Raw genomic sequence first — 15,090 nt, forward strand, 5'->3', positions numbered from 1 at the left:
AAATGAGCACGATATGGGACCTTTAAGATACTGTAGTAGAGTAGGGTTAGTGGACGGGTAAAAACAGACGGAGACAGCAATGTAACATAAATGATGCCAGCTGCCGTAAAACCCCAAAGAAGAAGAAGCAAAAGAAGAAGAAGAAGAAGAAGAAGAAGAAGAAGAAGAAGAAGAAGTGTCCAAAATGTCGGAGTGTTCCTTTATCTTTGTTCCAATAAAAACCCCTGTCCTTGAACGCAGCATGACGTACCATGAGAGGTACGACGTGCGCATGGCCATGCGTACTGGCTGAAACCCGCCCCTTTTACAATAACCCTCAAACCCTCCAACCTCCTGATGACTCCACTGCTCTCTCTGCTGTTGTAACGTCTCAATCTGACTCCACCGGACAGATACCGGCTTCATATCTCGGTCACTCGGTCACTCGACGCTGAGGTTTGTCTCCTCCACAGATCGGTCTGGTCTGTCTTCCGGGTGTCTCTCTGGTTTAGTCTCTGTGAGGACACTGAAGACACATTTCTTCATTCATCCATAACAACAATGGCAGCTCAGGATTTTAATTTCTTGCTGGCGACGGATTCTTACAAGGTGAGTTGACCTTTCCTTCCTCCTGTCTCTTTTTTAATGTTAAGTTTATTGTTTCCCGGATACATTTAATAAAATGAGATTATAGTGAGACACAGATCGCTACATCTTCTGTTCAGTGTTTGTCTATAACCCGTGTTCATCAGGAGAAACACCGCTGCGTTGTTGCTCAGATGAATGTTTCTACGGTCTAGTGACTACAGTTAGAGGTTGTAACGTTACGGGTGTTAAAACTGAAAGTAAGACCTAGCAGTAGAATACACTGTATTGTGTGAACAGTTCTTAGTGCTCTCTGCAGTTTGTTAAAACCAAGACCAGGGCTAGAGTAGTAGGTAGAGTAGTGTGTATATTACTGGGTAAAGTTCAAGCCGTTGGCATTTAATCAGAGTTGAATCCATGAAACCTTATCTGAGAAGATATGGGTTGGTATCTGTAAACCGATACCAGTGAAGTCTAATGTTTAAGTTTCGTTTTCACCAAATCGAAACTGTTCTTCACATTTTCCTGTACTGATGAGTAAACACGTCTATTATTCACATCTGCTCAAACCATCCATAAACCAGCTGAAGAAGTTAGATGAAGTCTCAGTGAGCAGCTTTTAGTCTGCTACAGGAGCCTATTGAATGACTTGGTGCTACATGCAGGGCCACATCTACCAGCTGCACACTCAGGGGCTCAGTAATGGCAAGGGGCCCAAAAAATGCATTGGAATGTCCTGTCCTGTGTAAACCTGTAAGACACATTTGTGTGTTTTTCTGCATTGCATTGTAGCTGTGTGACACGTATCACAGAGCCCAACCTTTCATTGTCTGTTTAGCTTTCAGTATCACTTCAATCAATTCATAACCTAAATCCAGCTGTGAGTCATTCCACTGCTGGGCAGTCTGTGTTGGAATATCAGTGCTCAGCTCAGTGGAGTTAAGTGTGAGAAACATTGGTGTACAGAAGCCTGCTTGAAAGCATTTTATCATTTAAAGGGACTGTTTGTAACTTCTTACACGTATAAATCCTTGCAGGTCGGTGTCCCATGTGCGTTCGCGTGTGGCTACACTGTTCAGATTCAGACTCCAACACAAACTACACGGAAGCACCAAAACCACAAAGTTGTATCTAGTGAAGCCCGTCTGTTAAACAGTGTTGGCCGCGGGGAAGACCATAGCTTTGGTCTCCAAGGCCAGAGTCTCTGCTGTACTCTGCTCCTCTGCCTGCCTTCACTCACACACCTCGCTCTCTCGCTCCATTCTCACGTGCATGTGCGCACACTACTCACTGAAAAAGCCAACACTAGGATCAGCATTGATTCATGGAGAGACCTTCGTCTGGTCAGCTAACATTACTGCCAAGCAGCTGAAACATAGAGTGATATTGTGGTTTTAGCTGACGTTGTGTCGCCTCACTGTTTTGAGCGATGCTCGTTCATGTCTACGTAGAGCAAGCACAAGCACGAGCAACAGGACGCTGACTTTCGGCCACAGGCGTCGCTGTTAACAAGCAATTTCTGATTCTTACATAGAGTCCCTTTAATTAGAGGACAACTCTTAATATTGCTTCCAGTAAAGACACCACCTGGTCTGGACTTTTCCTGGCAACTTAAGTAATTCTGAGTTTGTTCTCTTGAACGAGGGGGAAGGGAGAGAGAACTTGAATAGGAGGCAGAATGAAGCAGAATAATGTAGAGTGAATGCCTCTTGAATATAGGGCTGGGCAATATATCAATTTCAGCTGACGTGTGTCGCCTCACTGTGTTGAGCGATGCTCGTTCATGTCTATGTAGAGCGAGCACAAGCGCGAGCAACAGGACGCTGACTTTCGTTGACTTAACGGCCACAGGTGTCGCTGTTAACCAGCAATTTCTGATTCTTACAAACAGTCCCTTTAACATCACAGCATGGTACGGCGATTTGAATGCAAAGAGCAAAAAACAAGCTCTCCAAAATTGTTAACATTGCAGGAAAAGTGATTGACAAGTCACAAAAACAACATTGCAATATATTTGACAGAGCTGTACACAGAAAGGCTAAACATATAATGGCAGATACCTCACAGAGTTTGAGCTGCCTCTGCCTGGCCGTCGATTGACAGTTGCTTTGCGTGGGAACATAGTTTTTAGGAGACAGGGTTGATTCAGTAGATGCACTAAATAAATGCTTTATTGTCTCTGAACTACAGTCTGTCTTAAGTGGGAAAGAATGGTACGGTTAGGTTACAGCGTATCTAAACCGTGTTTGTGAACATGAATTCTGATGTGGATCATAGCCAGTAATTCACACCTTTTTTCCCTTACATAACAGTGTAGTTTTGTGCATCACAGAGTCCAACCTTCCATTGGCTGTTAAGCTTTCAGTTTCATTTCAGTCAATGTGTAACCTAAACCCAGCAGTGAGTCATTCCGCTGCTCGGGGCAGGGTGTGTTGGTATATGCTGTAACTAATGCTCAGCTCAGTGGAGTTAAATGTCAGATGTCAATGCTAGATGCCATCCAAACATTTGCACTACAGACAAATGTCAAAGGTCTTGATGATGACCAACCAGTCTTTATTTATTAGCGATGAGGATCCCTGAAAACAAGTCCAGAGCAGCAGCAGCAGCAGCACAGCCAAGAGGATTCCTCCAGTGTTTCTGTTATCACAATCACATAAAAGAATCGGACATTGTGATGAGATCATTTGAAAGTCCACGGGGCTTACAGGGCTACTTTACATGAGTTTTTTTAAGGAGTAAACACTGTCTTTTCATTGGAAATTAGTCCTTCATGTTTGGCATACACCTGATTTGCCTCCCATGTAGTTATTGAAACTTTTTTTTCCCCCAGAGTCCCAGAGCATTGATGATTCACTTTTAGTCACATAAAGTATGTCGTCTAAGGACACTTAGGGCCCTATTTAAAAAGTCTATAGTGCATTTTCTAAAGTGCATGGCGCAAGTTCATTTAGGGAGTGTCCAATTCCACTTCTGCTAGTTTAACACCTTCTCATTCCACCCTCTTTTTATTTTTTAGAGAGGTCAGGGTGGGGGACAGGGGATGTTCAGAGGGAGATAGCAGGTCAACAGTAGATGTCACATAGAAGTGGTTTACATCATCTGAAAGCTGGGAACCTGAAGATTAATTTGAGATGTGAGTTCAGCACTGTGTGTCAAGTTGTTCTAGTCATTAATAAGAAATATTAATTAATTAATTAATTAATTAATGAGAGAATGCCTCTTGAATATAGGGGTGGGCAACATATCAATATCATGTTGGCATTTTGATAATGTGATCAATTAGCGCTGTAAGAGCACAAATAGAGACTTGTGCTTTAAGCTGTCATCATTTCTACCCACATGGATCCAGGAAACATGTTTACTGGCTGTACACGCATCACGTTGAGCAGGTTTTCAGGTTGTCATTAGTGTGCCTACTGGTGTTTTATTTCATGTCATTTCACAATACAACTCGTGTGGCATGATACAATTAGAAAGTGATGAGTAAATATAATCCATACTAACAGTGATTATCAGAATTACATTGGGGTATGATTCTTGCTTGGGGTGCGAGAGGTCCGGGTTCAAATCCCGGACGAGCCCCCAATTCACGTTATGACCCGGCCTGGGGGACTGAGGGAACCCAGTTTTTTGAATCGGTGTCTTGAGGCTGGAACCAATCAGCTCCCTGGATCAACCTACACACCTACACCCAATCAGCCACCCAGCCAAGCTTACCTGCAGCTCATCACACCCACACGCACACACACACATCACAGAGAGAGAGAGAGAGAGAGAGAGAACAAAAAGATCCAGCACAGAGCACAGAGCACATTACAGCACATACACAAAATACAGAAACAAATGTTCATACAACCTCGGGGTCGTAACACGTGTTTAAATCCGACTCGGTTAGCCCGATCTGCTTTCGAGACTTTGCCTGCGGCCTGCTGGCTGTGCTTGATTTCCGTCTGTCTCTTGTTTTTCAGATCACACACTACAAACAGTATCCTCCAAATGTCAGCAAAATCTACTCCTACTTTGAATGCAGACGCAAGAAAGGCTCCCAGTTCAATGAAGTGGTGTTCTTTGGTCTTCAGTATCTGCTGAAGAAGTACCTCATAGGTACATTCACATCCTCCCCCTCTGATCTAAGAAATTATTTTTAGAATAGGCGACAATGACACATTTATACTGCGTGAACAAAACTAAACTGCATGTGATTATCATAAAGTGGGCATGTCTGTAAAGGGGAGACTCGTGGGTACCCATAGTGACTGAGGTTGTAGTAATCTGCTTTGTTCTCCACAGGCCCGGTGGTCACAGAGGAGAAGATTCAGGAAGCCAAGCTCTTCTACCAGATGCACTTCAAACAGGCCGTGTTCGACGAGGAGAGCTGGAGGAAAATCCTTGAGGTATACAGAGAGAGTTCCAACGGTCAGTCTGTCCAGACGGATTCATCGTCACACATCTAACCTGAAGTAAATGTTGTCGTTACCATATCAGAAACACGACGGCCGTCTTCCGATCCGGATCAAAGCTGTCCCAGAGGGAAGGATTATACCGAGAGGCAACGTGTTCTTCACCGTGGAAAACACAGATCCCGAATTCTTCTGGCTCACCAACTACATCGAGGTAAACCCAGACATGGGTTTTTAGTGTTAGACTTTTTAGATGATGGAAGGGTTGAAGTAGCAGATTAGTCAGACAACATGTTCTTACTTACTACGGGGCTACACCCAAAAATGACCAGGGGAATTGCATGTTCATTATGTCAATGTCAGTGATCAAATGACCGAGGTGGGACTAAGTCATCGCTTCGCATCGTTTTAGCCACAAGTCTCCAGTCTTTGTGCTCAAGTCCCAAGTCATGACGGGCAAGTCTCAAGTCAAGTGCCAAGTCCTAAACTTTGAGTCTCAAGTCCTAAACAAGTCATAATGCGCTCTTCACCAAATGTAATGCCATTTTAACAACAGAGTAATAATTAGAAAAATGAATGAATGCTTTTTAAAATTAGTGATGTCATAGGGTATAAAGTCTGGAGGGAAGTTCATCCCAAAGTGGCTGCTGTATTGATCCCCTCCACCTTACAGAAGGAGCTTCATTGAGCTGAGAGTGTGACTAAAAACAGAGTTCACTATACCACAGAGGCGGGGGGGGGGGGCTGGATTGGAATTGGGCCATAAAGACAGACAACCATTCACGCTCACATTCACATCTACGGACAATTTAATAACCTCTGCACCACCGTGCAGCCCTATACCTATCTACCTACCTAATCTTAATCAAATATAACAATTCCAGCCTGACGAAATATCAAAAACTGACAAACTGTAACATCAATAAATAAATGGGATGCTTCTTATTTCTTATTTGTCTGTCGGAGGCTGTAGGCTACAAAACTTCAGCATTATTTATAAACTACAGCTCCTGTGGTCTATTAAACCTTCACACAGCTACCTGGAGCTTTGACACTGGCCTCCTACCGCTCCATCCGCTTCAGGTTGTGAGACAGGAAGACCAGCGTGTCTGCATTCTTTGGCAACAGGATAGTTGTGGTTGTGCTTACAATAAAGCCAGCTTTAGTTGATAGCGCCCTGAAGGGGTTAATGACGGGGATCAGGTTTCCACCTGCCTTTTAAAAAGTCCTCCAGTTCCTTTCTTGCTGTGACAGTCACTCGTTCTTCGGATGCTTCATCGTCCCTGCACAGGAGGAGCTCCGTTTCTCTCTACGGGTCCTCGGGCAGCGCGGTCACCTCGCGGTACACTTGTTGCTTTTCCTCGTCGGGGGACAGTCGGTTTATTTGCTTGAAGCGGGGGGGTCAATGGCTGCTCTGAGGACGCTGGCGTCATTTGTGTCTGACACTCGCCGCCTCCTTTCAGTATCAATCTGGCACTCGGCTTTTGAGGCAGATTTTGAAATGATTTCCAGACGCTTCACTTCTTTGACATCTCGTAGCCCGGTCGCTAGCCCCGTCACGGGGTCAAAGTGTCACCGTTCAGGCTAGCTGCCAGGACGAAGTGAAAGTAAGCAGGCTGACATGTCCTTCTGTCTGTCAGTGTCCATGTCCCACGTTTCCCCACCGGCGTCGGTTTGTCTGTCCGTCTGTCTGTCTGTCTGTCTGTTAGCAGGATTACTCCAAAAGTCCGTGATGGATTTGAATTACATTTGTTTGAGGGGTAGAGTGTAGCACAATGAATCGATTTTAGTGATGATCCGGATTCAGGAATTGTTTTAAGAATTCCGATCAGCCTGTGCATTAAGACCACAGGGTATAACACATGCGCAGTGTAGCTGATGACGCTTTGATGACGCATGACCCCGCCTCCTTCTGAGAGCAGACAGATACATGTGTGTGCGGGAGCTGCTCGTCGACCGCGGTGAGAAAGAACAAAACGGTAGATGACGGGATGATAGACAACATAGTGTAACGTTATACAGACATAACAAGGCTGCCGAATGAGAGAGGCTTCCGCTGATACGTTACACGGAAACACACCGTGTTAATAACAAGCCGACCGCCTCAGTACCGCCAGCTGTGAGCTGTGATCTGTTTTTAAAGTCACGCACCTTGGTGAAGGTCTGCGCTCTCCGATTGCCATTCTAGTTACTGTTATATTCCATTTCTGCCGATAGTTCCCCCTCAATGCTACAAACTGTTCCTTTAAAACTTCTCCAAATAGAGATTTAGACAGTTACTCCCTCAGGTGAGAGACGTTGGCCCTCTGGCCTCTCACTCCTCTTCTTCTCACCGACTGATCACTCACAGTCTGTTCTTGTTTCCCCCCCCACCTCCCCCCCACCTGCTGACTGTAGACCATGCTGGTCCAGATGTGGTATCCCATCACAGTGGCCACCATATCCAGGGAGTTTAAGAAGATCCTGGCCAAGCACCTGAAGGCCACCTCGGGGAGCCTGGAAGGTCTGGACCTGAAACTGCACGACTTTGGCTACAGAGGAGTCTCCTCACAGGAGGTCAGCGACACTTTCTGTTCTTGTTTTTATTTAGTGACAAACCAGCATTGAGGTGAAGAAAGCTTCTCATTTTATCTCTGTCTCTTGCACCTTGTCACCACTGATGTTGCACTGTACTTACATGCACTAAAATGGTTGGTTTAGGATAAGAGAATCACCTAAATGCCTTAACATTGTGTGAATAACTGGTTTGTATTTTCACAGATCGTTGACATATTCATGGCCTATGAAACAAATGATCATCTCGTGATATCTGCTTTGTGTATATTGCTGTGTCATGCTGATGTTATCAAATTATTGTACCGCATCTCAATGGTCACATTACTGATTAAAGGCACAAAGGTTAGATTAAGAGGACTCAATGAGAGTCAGAGGGAAAGTCTTACATAATGAGCATAAAGCTGGAATGTGAATTCAGTTATTCATCTTGTGTAGAGCTGAGCCGCTAAACAGGTGAAAGGGTTTCATTGTACGAGGATTCTAAAATAAAATTCTCATAGGTACAATTTAAAGGTCCCATATTGTAAAAAGTGAGATTTTCATGTCTTTTATATTATAAAGCAGGTTGAAGTGCTATATAAATACTATTAAACTATCAAAATGCTCAATATACGGAGAAATACACACAGCCCGTATTCAGAAATTGTGCATTTGAAACAAGCCGTTAGGATTTCTGTCCATTTGTGATGTCGCAAATATACAATATACAATTTAGACCATTGCATGGTTTTCAACATAAACATTCTAAATGTGTCCCAGTTTTATTTCCTGTTGCAGTGTATGTTAATGACATCAGCTAACAGGAAGTAAACATGGACCCAAACTGTCACCTAGCAACGCAATTCCGTTGCAATTCCGTTGAAATGCACTAAAACGGAGCGCTTCAGACAGAGGGTGAATACAGGTATATTCAGGCAGACAGTATGAGGAAAATAATGTGTTTTTTTAACATTACAGCATGTAAACATGTTCTAGTAGAAACACAAAATACAAGTATGAACCTGAAAATGAGCACGATATGGGACCTTTAAAGGTTGATGTGAACATTTAAACGGCAGCAGCAGTGTGTTTACGATAACATGAAGGCAGACTAGTGTCAATGCAGTGTTATCCTTATTGTCTGTGCGTGTCGTTAAAGAGTTGGTCAGCGCATCGTCTGTCTGTGTACTGAATCAGCGGCATCACTGGTTACATCGGAGCTCCTCTCATTAGTAACTGGGAGCACCTTTATCAGCTCAGCTTAGTTCTGATCGCTGTTGAAATTATCAGACACCAATTTATTCATCAGAACTGTTGAGAAAATGTGTTGACAAATATTGAAAATACAAAAATACTGGATGGAAGACAGTCCTCTTAGTCACTTATGAAGCACAAAAATCATGTCAGGAATATCAAGTTCAAGTTTATTGTTCTGTGTATTAAAAATAAAATGAAATGTTTGTGCTCACTGGCACTCTCTGCATTACACAGGGGGGCACACATCCCAGACAACAATGAACAAGAAACGTTACACAATATATTCTACAGGGATTAGGGGGTTTGACGATCCACTCCGTTCACGATCTCGATACGATACACGATATTATAACAATAATTTGAACACAACTTGAATGATGAATTGATGAATGATGACACCTGCTACTCTGAGCTGACTCCTTAAGATGCATTCACTGTCAGATTGAAACGTCCGTCGTCCGACTATCTATTGATAACATGCCGCAAAACTGAACTAAATGGGTTTTATGTCTGTAAAATAAAAAGAAAAGCTAGTCGATGGTGAGGTGGGGGCGGTGCTTCACCTACTGGTCTGAACTCAGAGCGCCCTCGTCTGTTCAAACAAAGCACTGAAAAAGACGAGAGAATGCAGATCAGTGCTTGTATGACTAGATGTACCTATGATGCCCTGATATCGCGATTCAGTTTTCCGTCTCTACGATGCATATCGTCACGTTTTGATATTGCGATATTTCGTGGCATGGTATTTCATCACACCCCTAACAGTGATAGGTTACATGTGCGGTGTGAGGAAAGAAGCTGTTACCGATTGATGCTCCAGTAACCTACCTAACATATCTTTTTCACCTTTTTATAAGTGGTGATACATAGCATGATGGTCTAGGATCATGGCTAAGATCAGTTGTCGTGCAGTATGTTACCACCAGCTTAAAAAGCTCACTGACTCAAAATCCACAGAAACAATCAGGATGTAATAACCCGTGAACCGATTGGTGGTCGCTGAATTATTTTCCTTTTAAACTGTGTGCTTGGTTTTAAACAGCGAAGTGATTGATGGTTTCCATCTTTCTCCAGTCTGCAGCGTTAGGCGGAGCAGCTCACCTGGTTAACTTCTGCAGTACAGACACAGTAGCTGGGCTGCTGATGGCTCAGAGATACTACAGCTGCCCGATGGCTGGCTTCTCCATCCCAGCAGCAGAGCACAGGTATAACACACACACACACACACACACACACACACACACACACACACACACACACACACACACACAGTGATATTCATGTAAATCACAGATTAGGTGCACATCATAAATGTAGTCTGTGGCCTATATACACTGTATACAGTTAGAGACCACCTTGGAGAAGTTAGAGGAAGTAAACACGTGTGATTACGTCTGGTTTTTCAAAATCGGGTGTTAACAAAGGGAACTGTATATACAAAATACATCTATGGAAATAAGATTGATTGGATTATATTCACCAGAAGTATAAAACATTACATAACATGTCCCTTATAAATTAAAGGGAAAATACCACTAATTTGTGAAGGAAATGTCTTTATTCTTTGATTTTTGTGTTGCTGGAAAAAATATAATAAATAATTCCTGACAATAACTGATATATTTGACTTCAGGACATCTCTGACTACATACATGCTGAAAATCAAACATTCTTACTGTAAATATATATACATATAAATGTCACTAATTTGCACAGTTGAGTTGTTAGTGAACTGTGAGGAAACACAGGAGTAGCATCTCCAATGGAATATTACGACCAGTATTAATATCTCTATTACCACAAGACTGAGTTCATAACTTCACTCCTGTCATCCAGCACCATCATCTCCTGGGGGAGGAACAGGGAGAAGGAGGCGTTCGAGCGAGTCCTCGAGCAGTTCCCCTCGGGGCCGGTGTCAGTGGTCAGCGACAGCTACGACATCTTCAACGCCTGTAAACACATCTGGGGAGACAAGCTGAAGGAGCGAGTCATGGAGCGCAGCGAGGACTCGTGTCTGGTCATCCGGCCGGACTCCGGAGACCCCGCGGAAACTCTCATCGAGGTAAATAAATTTGCCCCGATAGGATTACAGTGCAGCAGTGCCGTCGACAGCGCTCTCCCTCAATACTGCTGGTGATTACTAGTAAATGATTCAATGTCGATTAACTGAGGTTGTAAGATGTTCAGACTGCTCCAACTTAGCATGGCTGATGCCTACATGTATGAACTGAACTCCGAAATAAAACCATTGAAATGTCACCTGTAGGTCATCAAGATTCTGGACGAGTGTTTTGGCTGCTCTCTGAACTCTGTGGGATACAAGGTTCTGCCTTCTTACCTGAGAATCATTCAAGGAGACGGCATCGACCTTCGCTCAGTGGAAGAGGTGAGAACAAGTGTGGTTTCTGTACTGCTCTGGGATCATCTTGACTCTACTTTATACTGTACATCTTGTTTTGTATATGAAGTTTTTGTATTCCCTCCTGTTGCAGATTCCCTGATTTGATCATTACTTCAGCTATTAGAAACATTCTTACCTGACCCGAATGAGGAAAATTCAAGAAACAATACGCCAACTTTCACTGTAATTAATAACTGAAAAGTTTTAAGATTCTACAATCACACTGAAATTCTTCACATAGGGGCTTTAGGTACCTCTTCATCCACAATGGGAACGTCAGGAGCGGCTGCGTTGCGTGGCAGTTGCTCGGATTTTGCGTTGAGTGGTGGTTGCGTCGCATGGCGGCTGTGTTTCAGCTGCGTTTCTGTTGCTGCAGCTGCTGCTGCCAGCTCTTTCTTTCTACATAGTTTGTCTTTCATAACGGCCATTTCATTTCATTATAAATATAATTAATATTTATTTTAGACGGAGAAAGGTTAAGAAACGTGTGGTAATTTGTAAATAATAGTAATAATACACAATTAAAACCCCGTACTATATTCATTCATGGAGCTGTACAAGTCACTGCATGTTCTACAACACTGTCCTGCACATATTTCAGAATAAAAGCCTTGTGTTAACAAATGAAGGAATTCTGTCCGTAGAAAAAATACTTGAAGGCTTTTATTTCTAAATAAAAGCAGGAAGTGTTGATTTAAAAACAAGTCTTTACTTTTTTTTCATCTCCGTAACATTTTCTACCGATAGAGACATTGAAACTGTAGTAATGTTGTTGGTATGATATCAATATACAGTCAAATGATCACTTTCATCACTGATGCTCGTCCACACTGGGAACCTCAACTTTTCTTCGTCCTCAACTTCACTCTTGTTCTTGTTTTATTTTGTTTCATCTTGTACTTATCTTTGATTCTTTCACAACATGCGTACCACCAAAGCGAGCCTCTATCATACAGCATGATAGAGAACACGTTTTACTAATACAACATGATAGAGAACAAGTTTTGCACATCAGATTGTTGGTGGACGGCACTTTTTCATCACGATCAACCAACAACAGGGAATATCCATGGCTGGGATTAGCTGTTGATGTACCTGGAATACGGAGGAGACAAAGGAAGCCGGGGTCCTAGTCCGGCGGGAGAAACGTGAAAACCGGCCTCCTCTGCCGAGTATCCTTCCAGCTTAATATCCAGTCACTGGATAATAAACTGGATGAACTCCGGAGCAGAATGTCTTTCCATATTTAGAACTATAACATTATGGTTTTCACAGAGACTTCTCTCGACCCCCCCGACCACATAAACACATACATGGATGTTACATCAGCAAACGTGTCGATGATGCCGTACCGACGATTACTGTACGGACATTCCCGAATCAGAAGCCGTGGGTTAACGGGGAAGTCCGTGCTAAACCTAAAGCATGGACCGCTGCCTACAACTCAGGATGATATTGGTTAGTACAGGAAATGCAGGTGTGCGCTCCAGAGAGCTATTAGCAAAAAGAGAATACAGGGACAAGTTGGAGTGTGACTACCAGGGCTCCAGCACCAGAAACATGTGGGCTGGACTAAGAACCATCTCAGACTACAAGAGGAAAAACGGCAGTGCTGAAGTAATGTCTGCATCTCTCCCAGATGAGCTGAACACCTTCTATTCACGGTTTGAGACCAACTTTTCTTTGTTTTTTCCGTAGATTCTTCAGAAGCTGACTGATGAAGGCTGGAGTGCCGAGAACATCTTCTTCGGCTGTGGCAGCTCTTTGCTTCAGAAGCTCAACAGAGATACTCTCAACTGTGCCTTCAAGTGCAGCTACGTGGAGACAAACGGCAAAGGGGTGAGTGAGAGGGTTCAGGTTTGATTTGGACGCTGCAACATTAACTCGCTTTAACACATGAACATCAACAGATTATTGTTAATATGACCTGTCTGATGAAATGATTAACACTAAACCCTTCAGAGATTAAACCAGGGCTGCAACTTGGCCTTCTGCTTTTAGAGTTTAACCATCGGCCACCAACAGGAGCAGCAAGCAAAACCTGTTCCAGTGTCCATAATTGCATGTGACACAGACTTGGAAGAAAATGTGAACCTGTCCTTTAACACTAACAGTGGTCATCATCCAGCTAAATGTGCACTTCTATAGACTTTTTATAGATTTGAGACTGAGTCAGACTTAATTAAGGAAGTAGACCCTGCAGAGCTACATCCTGGCTCAGCTGTGACCTTCTGCCATACTCACTGTTATTATGCAAACACACAGTTCTGTAATGCAATGGATCCCTCTTCCAAAGAAGTGGTTTAGTAATTGTGTGTCATAGTTACGACACCATTTGACTCAGTCAATTCAGACATTTTCCGGGCACAGTAACATGAACTGTCCAATCACACAGGTTTTGAACAAATGTCAAGTTATGGCAATTATGAAACCACTTATTTAGAAGGGGAACTTGTGTAATACTGTACATCTGTTCTTGTCATTCATTGTATTACAGAAGCTGATAGGAATGAGGTCAAAACAACAAAATCAAGACCCCAAATCTTCCCTTTGTGACAAACTAACTGTCAGCTATAAAGCTCCTGTACTTACTACCTGTTACACCTCTCACAGCATGAATACCACGGCTTTGTCGTGGTATTAATTGTTCCATCTGTGATCAGAGTTGCTTCCCTGTATGGCACAGATACAGTAATCCTGGTTTTCAATGAGCTCACCAGCATTTGGAGCAGCTGATTTCACTTCGCTGAACTAGTTTGGCCTGCGTGTGTTTCTTTCAGATGGACGTGTACAAGCAGCCGGTGACCGACCCATCCAAGGGGTCAAAGAGGGGTCGGTTATCACTGAGGAAAAACTCTGATGGCTTTTTAGAGACGATAGAGAGAGGGGTGGGCAAGCCTGAAGAGGTCAGTCCCAGCACTTTACTCTCACTGATGTTAAATAAGGATTATCACCGTTTTACAGGCCCATGGCCCGCAGTTTAGTTTGTAGTGAAAGCTTTCTGTTAAAAATGTGTCGTCTCAAGCAAAGACACTCAAGCGATGTCCCTTGAGCTGCCATGAAACACGTTTTCATGTGCACCAAATTTGACAAAATCCAGTATCTGGAGAGAATTATGAGGCACATTTAAAACTAAATCATAGATTTTTTTCTGTCGTTTCTTTTTTAAATTGGATACAGCCCCGAATGTGTTTAACAGTTTTGTCATTAAACTTCATCGTCCCGTACTTCCTGATTCATCTGTGTGTGTGTGCTCTGCGTTCTGCAGGACCTGCTGGTGACTGTGTTTGAGAACGGCAGCCTGGTGCAGGACTACTCCCTGGAGGAGATCCGGAAGAACGCTCGGCTGACGGACGAGGAGGTGAATCCCACCCTGCACAACAGTGAACAGGAGCTGCAGCACAATCACATCATCAACGGGATTCACTAGATCCACCACAGGGCCTCTCACAATGCAAATAATACTTCAGGTTTTTAACAGGGGTGCGAGGCACCAGTTTTAAGTATGAACTGCACATGTTGAAGGGGAGCGAAAAAGCTGTTTCTCACAAGACACTAACCTTTACTACGACAAAATATGAGTACAGTGTTATTGACTACAGTAATCATCAGGTATGGGTTACACTTGCTAGTGTTTGATAGCACGAATGCTTGATATACAATATTTGATTTAAGGTCAGTGTCCAGCCTGGTCTGCTAAAAATGACATTCCCATACAACAAAACTGCACTGTCAATTACGTTTCGAGGGGAAACGTATTTTCTCCCAGATTCCGTTTATCACAAAACTTTCACCCAGGAGGCCGCTGGTCATCTCCCGTGTGAAACCAGAAGTCAACGTTGACTTATTTTAATTTACGACTGTGACGTCAATAACGTAAAAAACATACTTATTTTAAGTCAAACCATGAATTTTTTACTAAACATAACC

General features: G+C 43.2%; 1 protein-coding gene across 1 annotated transcript; it reads left to right on the plus strand.

Moving 5' to 3' along the window:
* The first annotated feature begins 280 nt into the window (after positions 1–280).
* nampt2 (nicotinamide phosphoribosyltransferase 2) lies at positions 281–14,984 on the plus strand. The gene is made up of 11 exons (XM_037765040.1): positions 281–588; positions 4,536–4,671; positions 4,858–4,961; positions 5,053–5,181; positions 7,365–7,523; positions 9,834–9,964; positions 10,596–10,821; positions 11,026–11,145; positions 12,859–12,999; positions 13,941–14,066; positions 14,429–14,984. The coding sequence occupies exons 1-11, from the start codon at positions 541–543 to the stop codon at positions 14,588–14,590; spliced, it is 1,482 nt and encodes a 493-aa protein (XP_037620968.1). The 5' UTR covers positions 281–540; the 3' UTR covers positions 14,591–14,984.
* The last annotated feature ends 106 nt before the right edge of the window (positions 14,985–15,090 follow it).

The sequence above is a fragment of the Sebastes umbrosus genome, chromosome 1, assembly GCF_015220745.1.
Source record: "Sebastes umbrosus isolate fSebUmb1 chromosome 1, fSebUmb1.pri, whole genome shotgun sequence".
Lineage (NCBI taxonomy): Eukaryota > Metazoa > Chordata > Actinopteri > Perciformes > Sebastidae > Sebastes > Sebastes umbrosus.

Bases quoted from the DNA above. Each gene is read 5' to 3' on its own strand.
- nampt2 (XM_037765040.1), top strand. From the start codon at position 541: ATGGCAGCTCAGGATTTTAATTTCTTGCTGGCGACGGATTCTTACAAG. The intron at 4,672-4,857 runs GTACATTCACAT...TGTTCTCCACAG, and splicing joins GCTGAAGAAGTACCTCATAG to GCCCGGTGGTCACAGAGGAG. The intron at 4,962-5,052 runs GTATACAGAGAG...TTACCATATCAG, and splicing joins GCTGGAGGAAAATCCTTGAG to AAACACGACGGCCGTCTTCC.